The sequence below is a fragment of the Mustelus asterias genome, chromosome 8 (genome assembly GCF_964213995.1).
Source record: "Mustelus asterias chromosome 8, sMusAst1.hap1.1, whole genome shotgun sequence".
In the NCBI taxonomy this organism is placed as follows: domain Eukaryota; kingdom Metazoa; phylum Chordata; class Chondrichthyes; order Carcharhiniformes; family Triakidae; genus Mustelus; species Mustelus asterias.
The window spans coordinates 1,707,699-1,730,184 of NC_135808.1; the positions used below are offsets into that span (position 1 = coordinate 1,707,699).

Here is a 22,486-nt window from a genome sequence, read left to right on the forward strand (position 1 = left end):
CACATCTCAGACACATTTCTGAGCTTCATGTGGCCTCATTGCACCAAAGAAGTGACCACTTCCCAATTCAGTCCCCATTGTCTTGGTCATATAAACATTTGATGTCTATTGACACAGCAATAATTTACTCACCTGATCAAAATTCTGTGAGGACAGTTTAAATTAATTCTGTCCAGATTAACTGTTCTGGCTTTGTCCTCTATTGGAATAATGTAAAAATATATCTACATTTTTACAGGAACAGAGACAGAGTGAGGCCTGTCAGGGTGGCAGAATCCCTGAATAATATCAGTGAACAAATCTTGTTTATCTTCAATCTATTACTCATTTCCTGTGTCATTTTCTTGGCTGTGGTTTATAATAATGCTGCTGATAACAGGAAACGAAATTGCATATCCCACTGAACACTGATCACCATTTTGCTTCGAGCAATGAGCAAGGTGATCAGCCCTTCAAAATGGAAGTTGATCTTTCCTGTGCTATTTGCCACGATCTGTATAAAGATCCTGTTTTAATCGACTGTGATCACAGCTTCTGTCGATCCTGTATAATCCAGTGCTGGGAGAAAGCTGTCACTGCCTCTTGTCCCGTCTGTAGAAAGGAGACTTCATCTCAGGACTTGAGACCGATCCACGTCCTCTCCAACATCGTGGAGACATTTGTAAAACGTGACAAAGGTGATAAAATTCAGCTGGAATGCAGCCGTCACCAGGAGAAGCTGAAAGTTTTCTGTAAAACTGACAATCAGCCCATCTGTGTCGTGTGTCAGATTTCAAAAAATCATCAAAACCACGAGATGCTGCCAGTGGAAGAAGCTGCTGAAGAGTTTAAGGTGAGGAGATCCTGTGTAAAATAAAACACAGAAACAGATAACAGAATCCTCAACAGGGAACAGTCATAGATTTGGGTTTGAGCGTCCCTCAGTATTATGTAATTACTCAGTCTTTAGATGAACTGCCATGTGTGTCACTGCTTCAGAAAGCAGGGACAGAGGGTGAAGGAGTTTCACTTGAGATCAATGACTAAAACTTATATTTATCTAGCATCATTAATGTAATAAAACATCTTGAGGCCCTTCACAGGAATGTTAGAAAGTTACATTAAACACAGGCACATGGGCAATATTGGGACAGATGGAGCAAAGCTTGGTCAAAGAGGTGGGTTTTAAGGCATGTTTTTAAGAGTGAGAGGTGGAGAGTTGGAAAAGTTTAGAGAAAAAGTTTCAGAGCTTAGTACCTCAGCAGTTAGAGGTGTAGTTACCAATGGGGAAGTAATTAAAATCAGGGATAGTCAAGAGGCCAGGATTAGATGAGAACAGATTTCTCAGAACATTGTGGGGCTGAAGGAGATTACAGAAATAGAGAGGAGCAAAGACATGGAGTGATTTTAAACCTGAAGGATGTAGAAGACTTAAGCTCCTGAAGGTGCATGACCCAAAATTGAGAACTCCTAAATTATTTTTTGATAATTTATTAAATTTATTAAAATCTAAATAGGCACAAAAGACTTCCAACTGTAACAAGTGGGAACAGTTCACTGATCCCAGATTGGACGAATGGATGAAGCTGATCTCTATACTTCTGCTTTATTCAACCTTTTTTTTAGCTAGTCAAAATGTTCGGCTGAAACCAGTATGGATCAGTTTGAAAAGCTCTCCTCTGTCTTAAATCTTCTTGAACTAACCAAGGTGCTAGGCCGGAGCCAGCATTGATCCACCTCCAGAGGCTCTCTTCTGTCCAAAGGATTATTTTAAGCTTTTTGAAAGTCATTTATTTACCTTTCTTCTGGGAGGCTTTTATGACAATTACTTATTTGATTGTCCATGTATAAGAATCATAAGAACCAGGAGCAGGAGTGGGTAATTCACTCGAGCCTGCCCCGCCATTTAATACAATCATGGCTGATCTCAACACTGCCTCAACTCCACCTTCCTGTCCGTTCGCCATATCCCTTCAAACCCATTACTAATTCAAAATGTGCCCACCTCTTCTTAAAATTACCCAATGCTCTGGTATCCACTACTGGGTCGACTCTGGGTCGTGAATTCCACAGATTCATGATCCTTTGAGACTCAGAGAGTAAACTCTCTCGCTCTTTCTCCCTCCCTCCCTCCCTCCAGGCCGGCTCTCCCCCCGTCTCCCCCCCACCCCATCCTGTCATCACTGGATTTGCATGATTATTGGCTGGGCGGGATCCTGATCTGGAGCAGCTTGATGAATGGCAATGGATTTGACACCTTTAGACATCCCGTTTTAACCCCAACACCTCATTTAGCGGGATGTCGTGATTCCCACCAATGGCGAACGGAGCTGGTGCCCTCCCACACTGTCCCTCTCCCCCCCGCCCCCCACAACCACCAGAGTCTCTTCTTTTTCCCTTTCATTTTCAATTCCATTGGTCTCAGCGCTTCTTTAAACTTAACTGCTCCAAAATATAAAAACTTTCATGTCTTTCCTATCTTCCCCACTTTTGGTTCAAATAAAATTGAATAACCTTCCTTTGTTACTTTGCAAGGTGCAAAAGCCTTTTATTCCCCTTTGGAATTTAACAGCTGAAAAAACCATCTGTCCACTAATGCAAATTCCTGCAACCGCTTGCCTGTAGTTTCATAACAAACATGCATTTAGCACCGATAGTGCGCCGCATCCCTCAATTCTTCAGACAGGCTGACTCCATTAACTTTTCCCCATTTTAATTATATCATTCACACAGATACATACAGACATTTACAGAACAACACAATATTCCCCCAAAATATTTAAAACACACCCATTATACAAGTCAGGAGTATGAGGAAATACTCTCCACTTGTTTGGATGGGTGCAGTTCCAACAACACTCAAGAAGCTTGACACCATCCACGACAGAGTTGCTAGCTGATTGGCAAACATTCTTGCCCTCCACCACTGATGCACAGTGTCAGCCATGTGTAGCATCTACAAGATCATCTGCAGGAACTCACCAAGGCCCCTTGGACAGCATCTTCCAAACCCATGACCACGACCATTTAGAAGGATAAGAGCAGCAGACACATGGGAACACCACCACCTGGGTGCATTCAAAGGGAAACTACGTTAACACCAGGTGGGTGTGGGGGAGGGGAAACAGAAGATCCCTCTGATGGCCAATGGTGGGCTGCCTCTGCTACCATGAAACATGCGGCAAGTTAGATTCTAAGATGTAGGAGCAGAAGTAGGCCATTTAGCCCATCAAGTCTAAGGCCATTCAATGAGATCATGACTGAACTGATAATCCTCAGCTCCACTTTCCTGTCTTATCCCCATAAACCTCGATCCCTTTGGTTAAAAATCTATCTATCTCAGCCTTGAACGTACATAATAACCCAGCCTCTATAACACTCTGCGGAAAGAATTTGACGGATGCACTACCCTCTGAGTGAGGAAACTCCTCCCCATCCCTGTCTTAAATGGGCATCCCCTTACCCTGAGATTATGTCCTCTGGTCCTAGACTCTTCCAGAAGGGGAATCTCCCTCTCAGCATCTATCCTGTCAAGGCTCCGGGGAATCCAATATGTCTCAAAAAGGTCACCTCTCATTCTTCTAAACAGAATGAGTATAGGCCCAACCTACTCAACCTCTTCTCATGAGAAACTCCCCACATACCTGGCACCAATCTAGTGAACCTTCTCTGGACTGCCTCCAATGCCAGTGTATCTTTGATAAAGGAACCAAAACAGCTCACAGTATTCCGCTCATCCGGTTTACTTTCCATATTTCTCAATTTCAAACATCATGAAATTGAACTAACTTCAAGAAAAACAGGCTCTGATTTGATGAGGTTTATTTTTTATATTTTTCTTTATAAGCTATAACACGTGCAGCACAACCCTGCCCACCCTCGCACCCACTTCCCCTCCCCTAGCTGTGCCCACCCAGATTGCAGCAGTTCTCTCCCATTAACACCCCCCACCCAGAGCAACTTTCAGCTCCCACCACCCCTTACTGAGTATTTTTCCTCCCCAAGCTATTTTCTTTCACAACACTCCTCTCTCTTTCTTTCCCCTCCTTGCCCTTCATTTCACTTACTCCCTCCTTTCTTATTCCCTTTCCTGATTCCCCTCCTCCTTATACCTACCCAACTGCCCTCCCTTCCTCCATCTCTTATTCTCCCTGCCTCCCACACCAACCCTGCTACCTTACTAACAGAAAATAGTTGACAGGGCAGGCTGGAAAACAGCAGTGATGTTTTCTAGGGTGCCCCTGTGAAAATCTGAGCAAGACCATGGCAACAAAGTATTAGGGAGGCCCAGAGAAGTTCAGGAGGCCCCAAGTACTGCAAGGTCGGCAGGACCCCAAGGCCTGGAAGGTTGATGGGGCCCCATGGCTGGGGGAGAGGGAGGAGGGGAGAGAGGCTAGAGGGAGGGACTGGTAGAGGCTGATGGGTAGTTTTGAGCATGCTGGGTAGTTTTGAATGTGCTGGGTAGTTTTGAGTGCACTCAATATCGTTGAGCAAGCTACAAATTTGATATCAAATTTGGATGTTAAATTGTAAACGAGAGCATTGAGTACACTTGAAAGCCAAAAATGATATTAATTAAATGTTTTGGTTAGCGTAAGCTGAGAGAAGATTTGATAGTGGTATTCAAATTCATGAGGGGTCTGGATGGAGCACAGAGAGAGAAACTCCTCCCATTGGTGGAAAGATCGAGAACAAGAGGGCAGAGATTTAAGGGAATTACAGAAGAAGCAATGGTGACATGAAGAAAAGCTTTTTCATGCAGCCAATGGTTCGGATCTGGGATGCACTGCCTGAGAGTGTAATGGAGGCAGGTTCAAGGCATTCAAGTGGGAACGAGATCATTCTCTGAAAAGGACAATCATGCGGGTGGGGAAGGTTTTTGATGGAGCAGCTGAAGCTGGCCATAGGACAACATTCTAAGGAACTCCTGGCAATGTCACCAGGCTAGTAATGCAGAATGAAGGCTAATTGTTTGTTCTGGAGACACAGGTTCAGATCCCACCACAACAGATAATGGAAATTAAATTTAGTTCATAAATCTGGAATTAAAATACAAAGCTAGTCTTGGCCTTTGTGAAACCATGAAACTATTTTGAAATTGTCATTAAAAAAAATTTGGTTCACCAATGTCCTTTAGGGAAGGAAATCGGCCAGCCCTATTTTGTCTGGCCTACTTGTGACTCCAGATCCACAATGTGGCTGACTCTTAATGAGTGTAGCAAGTCATTCAGTTCGAGGGCAATTAGGCATGGGCAATAAATGGTGGCCCAGCCAGTGATGCCCACATCCCATGAAAGAATAAACATTTCTCCATTAGGGGAAGGAAATCTGCCATCCTTATCTGGTCTGGCTTATATGAGACTCATGATGTGGAGATGCCGGCGTTGGACTGGGGTAAGCACAGTAAGAAGTCTCACAACACCAGGTTAAAGTCCAACAGGTTTATTTGGTAGCAAATACCATAAGCTTTCGGAGCGCTGCCCCTCTCCATCTGACGAAGGGGCAGCGCTCCGAAAGCTTATGGTATTTGCTACCAAATAAACCTGTTGGACTTTAACCTGGTGTTGTGAGACTTCTCACTATATGAGACTCCACAGACCCACAGCAACATGGTTTACTCTTAAATGTCCTCTGAAATAGCCTACAAATTCATTCAGTTGTGGCATATTTAAACTTCTGGTTCTTAATAACCTATGTCATAAACCTCTCTAAAATCACTATGAACTCAATCCCCTGTTTGATAATCTGTGACTCCTAAGCTTATATCTAACATGTGGCATTACTCATTGATATCATGGTGTCTAAATCATCATTATTTATTAGTAAGAGAGAAGCAAAAAACAGCAATGGGTTCTGCAGGACAGTACGTACAGTAGTAGCAGAATTACTTTCTGGTGGCGAGATTGAGTCAATTTAAATGAATAAAATTTGAAGCCTGTGCATTATTCTCATATTTCAGGCAACACATTGGTGATTTCAGTGGAAATAAAAACTCAGGTAGTTTTTATGATGAGTGACTGATTCCTAACACCAGTTTTACACCAGACAGCAAGCTGAAAATTTACCCCTCAGAAACTGCTCAATGAGAAGCAAAGGAGACCCCATCAAAATAATTTGCATATTTTTAATTTTAACAGAATTATATTTTATTTGGGGGTATTTATTTATGAAAAATGTACAAATTAATTGATGTTTTTGTTCAGGAGGAACTGCGAACCTCACTGAAACCTGTCTGGAACAAGGAGGAGGAATGGAAGACTGTAAAAAGGGATTATGAGAAAACATTAACCCACATTCAGGTATTTCTGATCTGATTTTGTTCTACATTCTGTAGAATTGCATTGTGCAGAACTCTGGTCTTCACAAGAAGATGAAGAAATAGTGGAGAACAGGCAAAAAAAAATCAGAAAGATGGTTCCAGAATGAAGGGTGGAATTTTATGGATCAATTGCGGTGGGGGGCTGGCCCGTAAAATGCAGCGAGCCACTCCAAACTCCATCGACCTTGTCGTGACCAGAAAATCTTACCAGCGAATGGGCCTATAAAATTCCATCCTAAGAGATGACACCATTTGGGGCGGCACGGTGGCACAGTGGTTAGCACTGCTGTCTCTCAGTGCCAAGGACCTGGGTTTGATTCCCGACTTGGGTCACTGTCTGTGTGGAGTCTGCATGTTCTCCCCGTGTCTGCGTGGGTTTCCTCCGGGTCCTCCGGTTTCCTCCCACAGTCCAAAAATGTGCAGGTTAGGTTGATTGGCCATGCTAAATTGTTCCTTAGTGTTAGGGGGATGTCAGGGGGATTAGTGGGGAAATAATGTGGGGTTATGGGGATAGGGCCTGGGTGGGATTGTTGTCGGTGCAGGTTCGATGGGCCGAATGGCCTCCTTCTGCACTGTAGGATATCTATGATTCCTTTGGGAATCTTTATATAGGCTGCAGCAATTTTCCGAGAAAAGTGAAGGTTGAGGGGTGACCTGTTAGAGTTATTGAAAATTAATGTTTGTCCTTAACAAGGAATCTAAAACCTGAGGTTTTCAATTCAAGATGGTCACCAATAACCCAAATAGGGAAATTCAGCAACTCAATCCTGAGTAAAAGCTCCCTCTTCTGAATAAATGATCATCTGGTAATCTATTATCTATTGGGCGTGATTATCCTGAGTTGGGACTAAGTACCCAGTCCAGAGTGTCTCCTGCTGCCGTTGGCAGCACCTTGTCAGGTGGGATTCTCCCACCCAATGCGTGCACATTTATGCATCCCGTGATTCACGCCAGCCAGCCCGGTGTTCAGAGGTCAGGGTGCCCTTTTTACAGACCGTCCCGATCTCTGCGGATGGAAACATCCCTCATTCCCGAAATGGTGACCACCCTCCCCTGCTGACCAGGGGAGCATTACCAACCTCATACTTTTCAGGGTTAAATTTCATCTGCCACTTATTTGCCCATCTATCTCTTCTCGCCCAAGACACTCAGCCTCACTGTTAATCACCCGACCAATCTTTGTGTCATCTGCAAATTTACTAATCCTACCGCCCACATGGTCATCTATGCCATTTATATAAATGACGAATAATAGAGGACTCAGCACAGATCTCTGTGATATGCCACTGGACACTGGTTTCCAGTCAGGAGAGCAGCCTTCTGTCATCACCCCCTGTCTCCTACAACTGAGCCAATTTTGAATCTACTTTATCAAATTACCCTGTATCCTATGTCAATTTCACTGTGGAGGTTCTCTTCTCCACAGCTCTTCACTCAGCCCCAACATATTCACACGGCCTTTAGCTGAAGTCTCTGAGCCTTCCTAGAAAGCTTAAATGCTTTAAAGCCCTCTCTATTGCATTGAAAATCTTGGATCTCTTTCAATTTCAAAATGCAGTGCTTTGAAGTAGGCTTAATGGTTTTCTACTCAGCCTCCTGTCAATTGTGTTTATTTACCTTTCCCTTCATGTTTGAATGCATCTCAAGTATCCCCATTGGTCCTGACTGCAATGTTTACAAAGATTCTAAGCCCATGTGACAACTGTGGTTTCTTCAAAGGGGGTTAAATGATTTTGCTTCTTCATTTGAAAACCACCTATTCCCTTTGAGGAAACCTGCCAGGTGAGCAGGGGGCATGGAGATTAAAGTTATCAGGCCATTTTGAGGTTTTCACACATGACAGGCAGGAATGAAGATGTTGAGCAGAGAGCTGCCTGAAATCACCATGCCAGCATGACCATCGGGTCTGCCAGAGCTAAAGGGGGCAGTTCCAGGTATGGGGCCCCCAGCTCAGGGGAGGGTGGAGCGGTCAACCCCTTGCCCCCAACCCAAGCCCACCCAACCCCCAGGACCCTCGGGAGACTTGGGAATGTTTTTCTCTCTGATATTCTGATATGAACAGAACTGCTCAGGCTGAACAACCTTTTAAACATCCTCATTTGATGTTTCAATCTCACTGATTATTTTCCAAAGGACCAAAGTGTAAAGACAGAGAAACAGATTAAAGCTGAATTTGAGAAACTTCACCGGTTTCTCCGTGAGGAAGAGAGGATTGTGTTGGAAGATCTGAAACTGGAGAAAGAGAAAAAGAGTCAGGAGATGAAGGAGAGGATTGAGAAGATAACGGAGGAAATCTCATCACTTTCAGTCACTGTTCAGGATATTGAACAAGAGCTGAGTGAACAGGACAACATCAAGTTTTTAACGGTAACTCTTTCTTTATTTTTCTCTCCTTCACCGTCTTGAAGAATGAGCAGGTTGTGTCATCAAAATCTAGAATATAAAACTCACTGACCAAAAATAACCCCAATCACCTGTGACATTTGGATTTCTCTGTCTCACACCCAAGATCACTAACGGCTGTCTTTAACATGGAAATGACTAAATCTGGAGCTTGTTTAGAGTAATATTATAGAGGGATAGTTTCATCAAATTAAACAATGAAGAAAATCAGCTTCATACAGAGTGAGAAACCCTCAGAATGGTCAGACATTCTCCCCTGAGTGTACATTTCCAGTACAGCTGTTGGTCTGAGACTGGGAACTACAGTCCAGGATCCAGCCAGGCAGCACCATGTTTACAATGCTTGTCTCCTCCTTGGCTAGAACTGTGATGGCTCTGTCCAGGAGAGAGCTCTCCACAGGGTCAGATACACAGATCGGTAAAGCTTTCTCCCAGCAGTTAAACAGTTAAATGTTCAGAGAGTGTGAGGGGAGAGTCTCCACGCTGCAAACATTTAAGATCAGTTTGCTTTCCAGAATTCCCCAGGAATTTCAGTGAACCCCCTGAGTAGTTAGTTTTGTGAATTCTCTGCCGTTTATTGAAAAGCTGATTAATCTATTTGAACAGTGTTGGTTGAGGGATAAATGTTGACCAGGACACTGAGAAAACTCCTGTCCTCTGCTTGGAATAGTGTCTTGGGATCTTTTACCTTCAGGTGAACAGACAGAAGAGTTATCGGTTTAATCGGTTTAACATCTCAGCTGAAAGCTGCTCCCTCTGACAATGGAGTTCCCATGATGTGGAGATACTGGCGTTGGACTGGGGTAAATACAGTAAGAGTTTTAACAACACCAGGTTAAAGTCCAACAGGTTTATTTGGTAGCATATGCAATTAACTTTCGGAGCGCTGCTCCTTCGTCAGATGGAGTGGAAATCTGCTCCCAAACAAGGCACACAGAGACACAAAATCAATTTACAGAATACTGATTAGAATGCAAATCTTTACAGCTAATCAAATCTTAACGATACAGACAATGTAAGTGGAAGGAGCATTAGCAACAGGTTAAAGAGATGTGTATTGTCTCCAGACAGGACAGCCAGTGAGATTCTGCAAGTCCAGGAGGCAAGCTGTGGGGGTTATCGATAGTGTGACATGAACCCAAGATCCCGGTTGAGGCCGTCCTCATGTGTGCGGAACTTGGCTACCAGTCTCTGCTCAGCGACTCTGCGCTGTTGTGTGTCGTGAAGGCCGCCTTGGAGAACGCTTACCCGAAGATCAGAGACTGAATGCCCATGACTGCTGAAGTGCTCCCCCACAGGAAGAGAACAGTCTTGCCTGGTGATTGTCGAGCGGTATTCATTCATCCGTTGTCGTAGCGCCTGCATGGTTTCTCCAATGTACCATGCCTCGGGACACCCTTTCCTGCAGCGTATCAGGTAGACAACATTGGTCGAGTTGTGTGGTGTCGTGGTCACTGTTCTCCTGAAGGCTGGGTAGTTTGCTGTGGACAATGGTCTGTTTGAGGTTGTGCGGGTTGTTTGAAGGCAAGAAGTGGGGGTGTGGGGATGGCCTTGGCGAGATGTTCGTCTTCATCAATGACACGTTGAAGGCTCCGGAGGAGATGCCGTAGCTTCTCCACTCTGGGGAAGTACTGGACGACGAAGGGTACCCTGTCCACCGTGTCCCGTGTTTGTCTTCTGAGGAGGTCGGTGCGGTTTTTTGCTGTGGCGCATCGGAACTGTCGATCGATGAGTTGAGCGCCATATCCTGTTCTTATGAGGGCATCTTTCAGCGTCTGGAGGTGCCTGTTGCGATCCTCCTCATCCGAGCAGATCCTGTGTATACGGAGGGCTTGTCCGTAGGGGATGGCTTCTTTAACGTGTTTAGGGTGGAAGCTGGAGAAGTGGAGCATCGTGAGGTTATCCGTGGGCTTGCGGTACAGTGAGGTGCTGAGGTGACCGTCCTTAATGGAGATGCGTGTGTCCAAGAATGCAACTGATTCCGGAGAGTAGTCTATGGTGAGTCTGATGGTGGGTTGGAACTTGTTGATGTCATCATAGAGTTGTTTCAGTGATTGTTCACCTTGAGTCCAAAGGAAGATTTAACCGCACAACCTCAAACAGACCATTGTCCACAGCAAACTACAGGAGGACAGTGACCACGACACCACACAACCCTGCCACAGCATCCTCTGCAAGATGTGCCGGATCATCGACACGGATGCCATCATCTCACGTGAGAACACATCTACCAGGTACACGGTACCTACTCTTGCAACTCGGCCAACGTTGTCTACCTGATACGCTGCAGGAAAGGATGTCCCGAGGCATGATACATTGGGGAAACCATGCAGACGCTATGACAACGGATGAATGAACACCGCTCGACAATCACCAGGCAAGACTGTTCTCTTCCTGTGGGGGGGACACTTCAGCGGTCACGGGCATTCAGTTCCGCACACATGAGGACGGCCTAAACCGGGATCTTGGGTTCATGTCACACTATTGGTAACCCCCACAGCTTGCCTCCTGGACTTGCAGAACCTCACTGGCTGTCCTGTCTGGAGACAATACACATTACTTTAACCTGTGTCTAATGCTCTCTCCACTCACATTGTCTGTATCTTTAAGACTTGATTAGCTGTAAAGATTCGCATTCTAATCAGTATTCTGTAAATTGATTTTGTGTCTCTGTGTGCCTTGTTTGGGAGCAGATATCCACTCCATCTGACGAAGGAGCAGGGCTCCGAAAGCTAATGGCATTTGCTACCAAATAAACCTGTTGGACTTTAACCTGGTGTTGTTAAAACTCTTAATGGAGTTCCCACTCAGCTGGTTGTTCATTGAGCTCAGTGTAACTCACAGCAAGTGTAGCTGACATTCGAATTCATTCTGTATGCTTCAGCTTTTCAGCTTACACAGAGTGCTCTGACACTCTATCTGTAGGATAACTACAGATAAAGATTCAAATACAAGGTTGATGAGTCCCAAGGCTGAACATCAAACTAACATAGTTAAGTCTTTCTAGAATAGTCCGTGATTTCTATTGGACAACACTGGGAGAGATTCACAGAAACATTTGTCTCCAGGAGACACACAAATTATAAAATGAAAACATGAAAGTGAATCTCTTTAAACAATAAATTAATAGCAGTAATTGGACATTGATCAGGATTTTACAATTGGATTGTAACTCTGTGAGTTGTGTTGTGCAGTAAGATCGAGTCATTTGTAATATTGTGGAGTAACTCACAGTCCAGTGAGGACAGGAAGAGGCAGTCCCATAACTTTCTATATTTAAAATGTACTTTTCTGTGGAATCCAGTCTCTTACTTTAATTTTTGTGATAAAATGTTGTCCAAACACAAACAGTAATAATTGTTCTTGTTCCACAGAAATTTCCAGATATACAGAAAAGGTAACATTTACACTCTTGATGTGATTTTTATTTCTAACATATTTCTCCCCCAGCCTGGAATGATCCAACACTGACCTTTATCTCCTGTTTCAGAATGAAGCAAACTTTCCCAGAGCCACAGAAGGTTTACCCTTTAATAAATGTGGGGAAGTACATTGGCTCACTGCAGTACAGAGTGTGGAAAAAGATGCTGACGGTGATTAATACAGGTGGGTGTGAGCTTCCTGACACCAGCTATTAAACAGCTGTCTCTATTATTAGTAGAAGGGACCGGTCTCTTTATAATAAATATAAAATTGTATTTGTAACGGATTAGATTTTACTTCAGTCAGTTTTCTGTTAAAATACAGAATTGTCAGATCGTCTCGTCACAGTGACCAGCTCCACCTGCTGGACACTCACAGTATTGGGAAGGGATATTGTTCATTCAACCTCCCTTTGTGGATCATTAATCCAGCATTCTGGTTTTCTTTTTCCTTCTTCCACAAAACTAGAGCTGTCAACATAAAGATCTCATCCCTCAGGGTGGATTCCTGCCCTGAATCCTCCCCCAGTTTCCCAAACACCCTGTACGGCACAAGTATGGGCTTCTCCCGGATAGTTGATTTTACTTCAGTCAGTTTTCTGCTCATTAACAGATCTGTTTCCATTTGACATTTTTTGCTGAATAATTACCCATGCCCAGAAATTCCAGTGGGGGTATTTTCAGGGCAGATGAGGGATTTCCTGAACTTCCATCAGCCCCACGGATGTGTTACTGACCCTGTCCCAATTCCTGGAGTCTTGGGCATTTCCCTATTGTGAGTCAGTGTCAATGTTATTTCCATTCGAATCGGAAAGCAGCTTTCGAGTAAACTGATCAGAAATGTCAGGGACAGGAGGGAGCTACGTTTGAAAACTGAAAAATATTGCTGCTTTTACTGAAGGCTGCTTTTCTGAAAGATCACGATCAAGCAGCGATTGATTACAATTGGGAATCGAACATTTGAAATGTTCAATGTCCTCCATGTCTTCAGTAACACTGGATATAAAATAAACATTAAATGATAGGGGGAGTGAGTGGGGGCAGTGAAATTTGTTTTTCTGGATTGTTCGATGATTTACCTCCCACTGCGTGCTAAATTGAGTTAAATAGTTAGGATCTATGACTGCCTTCACTCTGCTGGTTTACAATTCACCTGAATGAAAAATGTCCTTCCCTAATGTCCACACAGAACTCACTCCACCACAGTGGCTGCACTTTGCTTTCTCCCCGGAAGGTGCAGCCCTCTCCCCCAGTGAATTCTGGGGAGATTTGTCTACTGCTGGCTGATAATCTGCATTTCACATCCACCTGACAATATTACTATCCGTGGCAGTTAAATTGCTGCTGCCTTCAATTTCTCTGCATCCTTCCAAGCAACATCTGGTGACCTTGACCACATTACACCTTCATGATCTTTTAAATGTTTTACTCCATCCTTCAAGTTACAAAGCCAATGCTCAGAGTGGACTGGGCGACCCAAATCCATTCCCTGCTTGCTCCAAAAACCACATTTAAAACCCCCCCATTCTACCTTTCGTACTCTCATTCCCTTTTCCTGTCATGCTCTCTCTGTCCAGCACACCACCTCTCCATCCCCGCTTGTCACAGCCTTGCTCTACCTGTTGCATTCTCTCTTTCTCTGCACATTGCAGTCTCTTGCTCTCTGGCAAAGCGCTTTTCTGTTTCTGCTGGTTACAATCCTGTTCCATAAGACCATAAGACAAAGGAGCAGATGTAGACCATTCGGCCCATCAAGTCTGCTTCACGAATCAATGAGATCATGACTGATTTCATAATCCTCAACTTCACTTTCCCCCCTTAACCCCATTACCCTTGATTCCCTTACTGATGAAAAGTCTGTCTATCTCAGACTTAAATATACTTAGCGACCCGGCCTCCACAGCTCTCTATGGTAAAGAATTGGACAGATTCACTACCCTCTGAGTGAATAAATTCCTTCCCATCTCTGTCTTAAATGGGTGATCCCTGTTAGGAATGGGTTAACAGTCACCTTCTACTTAAGTCCTAAATTGGATGTTAATCATTTAATGGAAGTCACTGGGATATATAAAGAGGTTACAGGTGGCACTGGGTATTGGGTGTGTGTATGTGGAGTTATAGAATAGAATAAAATAAAGTGAGTTTGTGAAGAAGCAGGGCTCGTGTTATCTTTTATTGCTGGACTGCAACTGAGAGGCTCAACAGCCTCTTACTCTGAGATGCTGCCTTCTGGTCCTAGCCTCTCCCACAAGGGGAAATAACCTCTCAGCATCTACCCTGTCAAGCCCCCTGAGAATCTGATATGTCTCAATGACTTCTCATTCTTCTGAACTCCAATGTGTACAGGCCCTACTCAACCTTTCCTCAAACAAAAATCCCTCCATACTGAGATCAACCCAGCGAACCTTCTTTGGACTGTCTTTAAACCAATATATCTTTCTTTAGATAAAGTGACCAAAACTGTTCATAGTGTTCCAGATGTGGTCTAACTGATGCCTTGCACAGTTTGACCAAGACTTCCCTATTTTTATACTCCATTCCCTTTGAAATGAGGCCAAAATTCCATTTGCTTTCCCTATTACCTGCTGAATTTGCATGTTAGCCTTTTTGTGATTTACACACGAGGTCCCCCAAATCCCTCTGTGCTGTGACTTTCTGCTGTCTTTCTCCATTTAAATAATATTCAGCTCCTCCCTGCCAAAGTGCCTAATTTTGCATCATTCTACATTACACTCCATATGCTGTTTTTGCCCAATCACTTATCTATATCCCTCTGTCGACTCACTTTTTTCCCCGATTTTTGTGTCATGTGCAAAATTGGCAATAGTACATTTACTCTCCGTGTCCAAATGATTAATATATATTGTAAATAATTGTGGCCCATTACTGATTCCTGTGGCACTCCACTAGTTACAGGTTGCCATCCTGAAAATGCCCCTCTTCATAGAAATCATAGAAACCCTACAGTACAGAAAGAGGCCATTCGGCCCATCGAGTCTGCACCGACCACAATCCCACCCAGGCCCTACCCCCATATCCCTACATATTTTACCCACTAATCCCTCTAACCTACGCATCTCAGGACACTAAGGGGCAATTTTAGCATGGCCAATCAACCTAACCCGCACATCTTTGGACTGTGGGAGCAAACCGGAGCACCCGGAGGAAACCCACGCGGACACGAGGAGAATGTGCAAACTCCACACAGACAGTGACCCGAGCCGGGAATCGAACCCAGGTCCCTGGAGCTGTGAAGCAGCAGTGCTAACCACTGTGCCGCCCCAACTTATCTTATCCCAACTCTTTACTATTAGCTAATCTTTTGTGTCTTTCAGGCTGTCTTTCCCTGTCTCACATCAGTCACACTGTCTCTCTTTGCCTTTTGCACTCTTTCTTTCTGCCTGAGATGCTTATCCATCTTTCTGTCAGTCTTGCCCACTCTCCCTCTTCCTCACTGCCCGCTATCTCTCACTCTCTCCCTATAACCAGCCCATTCTGCCTGCCATGCTCCTCTCTCTCTCTCTCTCTTTCTCTCACACCATCAGGCTGACCTCTATCATCCCTGGCATGCTCTCTCTCACACTTTCAGTTTCATTCTCTCTCTCTCTGCCTGTCTCTTGCCTTCTCCTCCTCTCTCTTCCCCTTCTATAACTCTCTCCTTTCTCTGTTGGTGTCTCTCTCTCTGTCTCACCCTCTCTCTATCACCCCCCCCCCCCGCCCCCGCCCCCCCCCCTCCTCTCCTGCCTTTATTCTGCCCCTATTTCAGAGTTTTACTGGGTAGAATCCTGATTCAGTGCAGTCCTGGAGTCCTATCTGCTCCCATCTCCCCACCCACCTCCTCCCCAACCCCTCACTAGCTCCACCCCCTTCCTCTCTGCCTACCCCTCCTCCCCACAACATTACTCCTCAACCCTCCTCCTCCCAGTCCTCCCTGCACTCCTCCTCACCCATTCCTCCTCCTCCCACCTCCCCCACCTCTCTTCCCTAATTCAGGATCATTCCCAATCACTAACCGGCTGTGAAAGTTACAGTGAGAGTGACTAACATTTTATCCGTGTCCATCTGTTCCCAGCTCCAGTCACCTTCGACCCTAATACAGCCCATCCTAAACTTCTCCTGTCTGAGGACCTGAGCACCGTGAGACACACCGGCAAACGGCAGCAGCTCCCCGACAATCCGGAGAGATTTGATCCCTGTCCCTGTGTCCTGGGATCAGAGGGATTCACATCAGGAAAACATTCCTGGGAGGTGGAGCTGGGAAACAAGACTGACTGGGTTGTGGGTGTGGCCAAGGAGTCCATCAATAGGAAGGTGAAAATAACCCTGGATCCAGGAAGCGGATACTGGATGATGATGCTGAGAGAGGGGAATAAATACTGGGCTGACGATTGGTTAGAACTGGATGTGAAGCTGAGAAAGATTCGAGTCTGTCTGGATTATGAGGGAGGGAAGGTGTCCTTTTATAACTCGGATAACAAGTCCCATATCTACACTTTCACTGGTACATTCACTGAGAAACTCTATCCTTGCTTCAGCCCGTTTCTCACTGATGGGGATAAAAATACAGAACCCCTGAAAATCTGTCCCCGGACAGTAACAATCCAGGAGGATGAGGGTTTTATCCCTTCATCCAAATAAAGACTGTTTCTTGTAGGTGGTGGGTGGGGGGGGGGTTGTTCCTCTGTAGAAGAGGGGTTGGTGTCCTTCGCGGATCCTGCTCCCCCACTCCTTTAAATAATCTGTGAAGAGTACATATGGAGGCTACAAAAAGCTATAGTTAGATTAAATGAGTAGGCAAAGATCTGGCAAATGTGAAATTGTTCATTTTGTAAGGTAGAATAATAAAGCAGTGTATTATCTAAATGGTGAGAGGTTACAGATCTCTGAGGTGCAGAGCGATCTGGGGGTCAGTATGCAGATACAGCAAGTAATTAGGAAAGCTAATGGAATGCTATCGTTTATAGAGAGGGGAATTGAATATGAAGGTAAAGAAGTTATATTGTACAGGACACCAGTGAGACCATATTTGGAGTACTGCATATAATATTGTCCTCCTTATTTAAGGAAGGATGTAAATGCATTGGAAGCAGTTCAGAGAAGATTTATCAGACTGGAATGGGTGGGTTGTCTTCTGAGGAAAGGTACAATCCTAGACTGTATCTACTGGAGTTTAGAAGAGTAAGAGGCAACTTGATTGAAACATAAGATCCTGAGGGGTCTTGATGAGGTGAATATGGAGAGGATGTTTCCTCTTGTCAGGGGGGCACGGTTTAAAATAAGGAGTTACCCACTTAAAACAGAAATATGGCAAATTCTTTTCTCTTAAAGGGTGGTCTACTCTTCCTGAAAAGGTGGTGGAAGCAGAACTTTGGAATTCTTAAGGCAAAGATGGATAGATTCTTGGTAAGCAAGAGGGTGATAGGGTATTGGCAGTAAGCGGGATGGAGGTTTGAGGTTACTATCAGATCAGTCATGATCTGTTTAGGGTCTGCTTCTTGTTCGTATGTTCACCCAGTCTCCCCCCTCAGCACGGACTACAAGATATTTGCCAGGGCTACATCTGCTCGTTTTGGCAGCACGCTGACCTGCATGAGCCACCTGACCAGTCCTAAACAGATGAGAAGCTATTCAACAGCATAGATCATCAGCACTAGTTTCAGATTCTGTGGCCTTTCAGATTTGTGACACACTTTTCCACCCAAATCCAATTTCCCTATTTACGGAGTGTCTGATTGAGAGTAACTCTCTCCCATGCTATTCCACTCTGCCCTGAATTTCATTTAAAAGTCTTTTTTTTTGTTATGGAAGCCAGAAATGCCCTTTCACAGGGAACATCTAATTGGTAATGGGTTCCAATAAGAGAGGCACAAATAGACATAGAGTTAAACTGTGGCTGTTGGTTTACGAGATGCATGCTTATGATGTGTAATTCTGTAAATAAATGCACATTAATGTGTAAAGATTGGCTCCAGTTCTATCCTTCACTAATTGGCTTTCTGGACTATTACTAGTTTCAGAGGAATCCTCCACAATAGAAGCCTGAGTTGGTGTAGTTCCCAGGACAGAGACAATCATTCTGATCACCCTGTCCTGCTGAGTTAGTCCATCTGAAGATTATGGTGCAAAATCATCTTACTGCTGTGACATGTTGTTGCTTTACTGGAATAGTTCAAGTCTGTCACAAAGAAAGCTTCAGGGGATTTTAGTCGATATATGTATTGTATCTGTTTGAAGAATATATCTCAAATGGGACTGAATTTTCAGCTCCTGCGGAAAGGGAGACATAAAATACCAGTACCAGCTGGAGCATTGGTTTTGTACACCTCTCTGGGTGCTGCCAATGCTCATAACGTGGTGAAGCTGGGATCGCAATCCCGTCTGATCCTCTCCTCAAAGATAATGGCTGAAATTCTCCCGTCTCATCCATCACGGGAATTGTAGCAGGTGAGACAGAAAGTTTGGTGGAGTGTATAAAGGTCCATTGAGCTCGGGCGGGGATGTTTGGTGTTGAGGCGCAGATGGCCGGACAATCCCGACCAATTAAAGTTATTAATGAGTCATTAATAGCTCATAAACAGGAGGGTATTGGGATTGTTAGGTGTACAGGCTGAACACTATCTGGGCATATCAGATGAATGGAGGTGGTTATACGGTGGGGAGCCAGTCATGGCCAATACGAGAATTACCTCAGTCACATAAAAGGATGAACGGTGCAGAGGGAGGTTCAGCCAATGGGAAACATAGAAACTAGAAGCAGGAGGAGGCCATTCGGCCCTTCGAGCGTGCTCTGCCATTCATCATGATCATGTCTGATCATCAAATTCAATATCCTGATCCCCCTTCCTCCCATATCCCTTGATCCCTTTAGCCCCAAGAGCTATATCTAATTTCTTCTTCAAATCAGACAGCGTTTTGGCCTCAACTACTTTCTGTGGGAGTGAATTCCACACATTCACCACCCTCTGGGTGAAGAAATTTCTTCTCACCTCAGGTATCCAATGCACTGCACAGCGAGCAGGGAGAGTGGGCATTTATATTCCAGGCATCTCAGGACAGAAGAAAGGGAACAAGACAATCGTATGGTTGCTTGCCCAGGAAGCTGGCAGCACCTGGCAATGGAGGTACAGCTTTCAGATTGTGGGATTGTGGTGATGAGCAGAAAGCTTCTGCAGGAGGGACAAAGCCCCGGGCATCAGAATTCATCACTGATAAAAGAGTCAAAGGGCTATTCCCTAAGTTGAGGTCACAATCAGACTAAATGATGTTACAAAATAATGGAGAAATCCTGAAGGCCTGAATAACCTAGTCCTGCTTCTAATTTGTATGTTTGTTTGAGGAGGGCAGTGAGATGAATGAGGGGCACACAGGATTCCGAGGCTATACCCCAATGTAGGATCCTTAGCCAGATCCCAGGTCATAGGGAGATCTGATTAGGGACCAATAACATTTTGTTTAAAGTAGATAAAGTGGCGATTCAAGATAATGGCTTCTGGAGTAAAGCCACAAGATTCCACGGGATTCAAACAAAAACAAACTTTACCAAGTTCAGAAAAATAAAACAATTTATAATATGAGATCCTAAATGAATATTTCTCATCAGTATTTACTGTTGAGAAAAGCATGGATGTTAGGGAACTTGGGGAAATAAATAGTGATGTCTTGAGGAATGTACATATTACAGAGAAGGAGGTGCTGGAAGTCTTAAAGCGCATCAAGGTAGATAAATCCCCGGGACCTGATGAAGTGTATCCCAGGACATTGTGGGAGGCTAGGGAGGAAATTGCGGGTCCCCTAGCAGAGATATTTGAATCATTGATAGTCACGGGTGAGGTGCCTGAAGATTGGAGAGTGGCAAATGTTGTACCTTTGTTTAAAAAGGGCTGCAGGGAAAAGCCTGGGAACTACAGGCCAGTGAGCCTCACACCTGTGGTGGGTAAATTGTTGGAAGGCATTTTGAGAGACAGGATCTACAGGCATTTAGAGATGCAAGGACTGATTAGGGACAGTCAGCATGGCTTTGTGAGTGGAAAATCATGTCTCACAAATTTAATTGAGTTTTTTGAAGGGGTAACCAAGAAGGTAGATGAGGGCAGTGCAGTTGATGTTGTCTGCATGGACTTTAGCAAGGCCTTTGACAAGGTACCGCATGGCAGGTTGTTACATAAAGTTAAATCTCACGGGATCCAGGGTGAGGTATCTAAATGGATACAAAATTGGCTTCTTGACAGAAGCCAGAGGGTGGTTGTAGGGAGTTGTTTGTGACCAGCGGTGTGCCTCAGGGATCAGTGCTGGGCTCACTGTTATTTGTCATGTATATTAATGATTTGGATGAGATCTTTCACTGGAAGCAAAGCCCTAACCAGCCCAGGAGAGTACAAGCCGCTGCAGTTCTCCTTTTTATTCATTCATGGAATGTGGGCATTGCTGGCCAGGACAGCATTTCTTTACCCATTCTTAATTACCCTCTGACTCAGGAGCCCGCCCGGCTATTTCTGAGGGCATTTTAAGAGTCAATCACATTGCTGTGGATATTTAGTCCAGCTCACAGATATCCTTCCCTGTAAAGGACATTAGTGAACAAGATGAGTGTTTACAAAAAATTAAAATGGTCTTAAGGTAATCACTTTTAATTCCTATTGAATTCAAATTTCACCATCTGCCATGGTGGAATTCAAACCTGGGTCACCAGATCCTTGGATAGGTCTACTGGATTACTAATCTGGTGGCAATACTCCTACGCCACTGCCTCCCCTACTGAATGTTACTCAGCGTGTAACATGCTGGACAGAGTAGGGAGCATTGCAACCTCTTAATGACATCACCCTCTTTAATTACTAGCTCCCTTATTTATTGATTTATTAGTCACAAGTAGGTTTATATTAACACTGCAATGAAGTTACTGTGAAAATCCCCTAGTCGCCACACTCCGGTGCCTGTCCGGGTACACTGAGGGAGAATTTAGCATGATCAATGCACCTAACCAGCACGTCTTTGGACTGTGGGAGGAAACCGGAGCGCCCGGCGGAAATCCATGCAGACACGGGGAGAATGTGCAGACTCCGCACAGGGAGTGACCCAAGCTGGGAATCAAACCCGGGTCCCTGGAACTGTGAGGCAGCAGTGCTAACCACTGTGCCACCGTGCCACCCTGAACTAGGGCTGACCTTTTCTCCCATTATCCTGGCTATCTCCATCGCTCGGTCTTGGTGAATGCCCAGGAACCTGTACTGAGGGTTTACGGGTAGCACTCACCTTCTCAGAGTGAATCAGGTTCTTCTCACCATGTTCCAATGGCTTGTTGGCTGCCACCTCTTCCCAAGCCTGCTTGGTCTGGAGGGGAGGCCTCCTCCTGCCACTGTCCAGTAAAAAGATTCCCTCCTCTCCCTCACCATTTTGAGGTCAATATTCGAGAACCAGGGTGCTAGGCCTCTGGCTTTCCACTTCAGAGCTGACCAGGACACTCAGAATCTTAGTAACTTGCTTCTGTTATAGTTCAGGTTTAGAAACTCTAAAGTGTTTTATGAAGCCCGCCTGAATCATAATTTTTGCATCTTGAATTTGGCTCGGAGAAGCATGATATGTTCCACTTCAGGTACGATTTAAATGACCCACTAGGGAACTTTTATCAAACAAAGTTTATTTAAGAATATAGTTAACATGTATAGTAAGAAAATTAGCAAGAACTTTTATCAATTACAAACAAGGTACAAAACAACTACTATAATGGATAACTCTTAATTAATATCTCTCATGTGCTTCAATTGAAACCAAAATCCAAAGACAACAAAAACTTTTTTCACAGGTTTAACACAGACGTGATAATGGAAATTTGACTTCCTTGGTTGCAATCTGCAGTTCTCTGGATTCACTCCAAACAGTTTGAAGACAAGACAACTTCCCAAAGCTACAGAGATACTCTGGTCCAGCCCCCAACAACAGCAGGTTTTCTACTCCAGGAAAGCTTTCAGCTAAACAGCAGAATTTTCCAAAATCAGAGAGAGGGAAAACACTTCTTCTTAACTTGCTGTTCCTTCTAAAACTCAAACTGCAGCTCAGAACTGAAACTGAAATTCCTGTCACCTGAGCTACACAATTTTTTTCCCTCCTACCAATAATGACATCGCCTAAGGCTGTGAGCATGATAAACACTGACTAAGAGATGCAGAGATCATGATTTAAAAAAACCCACTTCTTATAGATATACTAAAGTCACACTTCTTGAAGTTCCAAACAGCAGCCTCAGTGAGGACTACCGCGGGGAGTTTAAATCAGGCCCTCGCTTCATCTGAGTCACCTACATTCCCATCCCCACTGACTCAAATTGGACAGTGAACCTGTTTCCAACTTAATTAAGGGAAAATCC

The 22,486-nt window shown here is 44.4% G+C and overlaps 1 protein-coding gene across 1 annotated transcript in view; it reads left to right on the plus strand.

The window, feature by feature from the left end:
• The first annotated feature begins 444 nt into the window (after positions 1-444).
• The window catches only part of LOC144497616 (uncharacterized), a 62,491-nt gene continuing 40,449 nt past the window's right edge, over positions 445-22,486 (plus strand). Inside the window, exons 1-6 of the mRNA XM_078219057.1 lie at positions 445-832; positions 6,183-6,278; positions 8,432-8,665; positions 12,076-12,098; positions 12,192-12,307; positions 16,196-16,758. Coding sequence (XP_078075183.1) covers positions 458-832; positions 6,183-6,278; positions 8,432-8,665; positions 12,076-12,098; positions 12,192-12,307; positions 16,196-16,758 — 1,407 coding nt within the window. The 5' untranslated portion in view covers positions 445-457. The remainder of the gene's footprint in view (positions 833-6,182; positions 6,279-8,431; positions 8,666-12,075; positions 12,099-12,191; positions 12,308-16,195; positions 16,759-22,486) is intronic.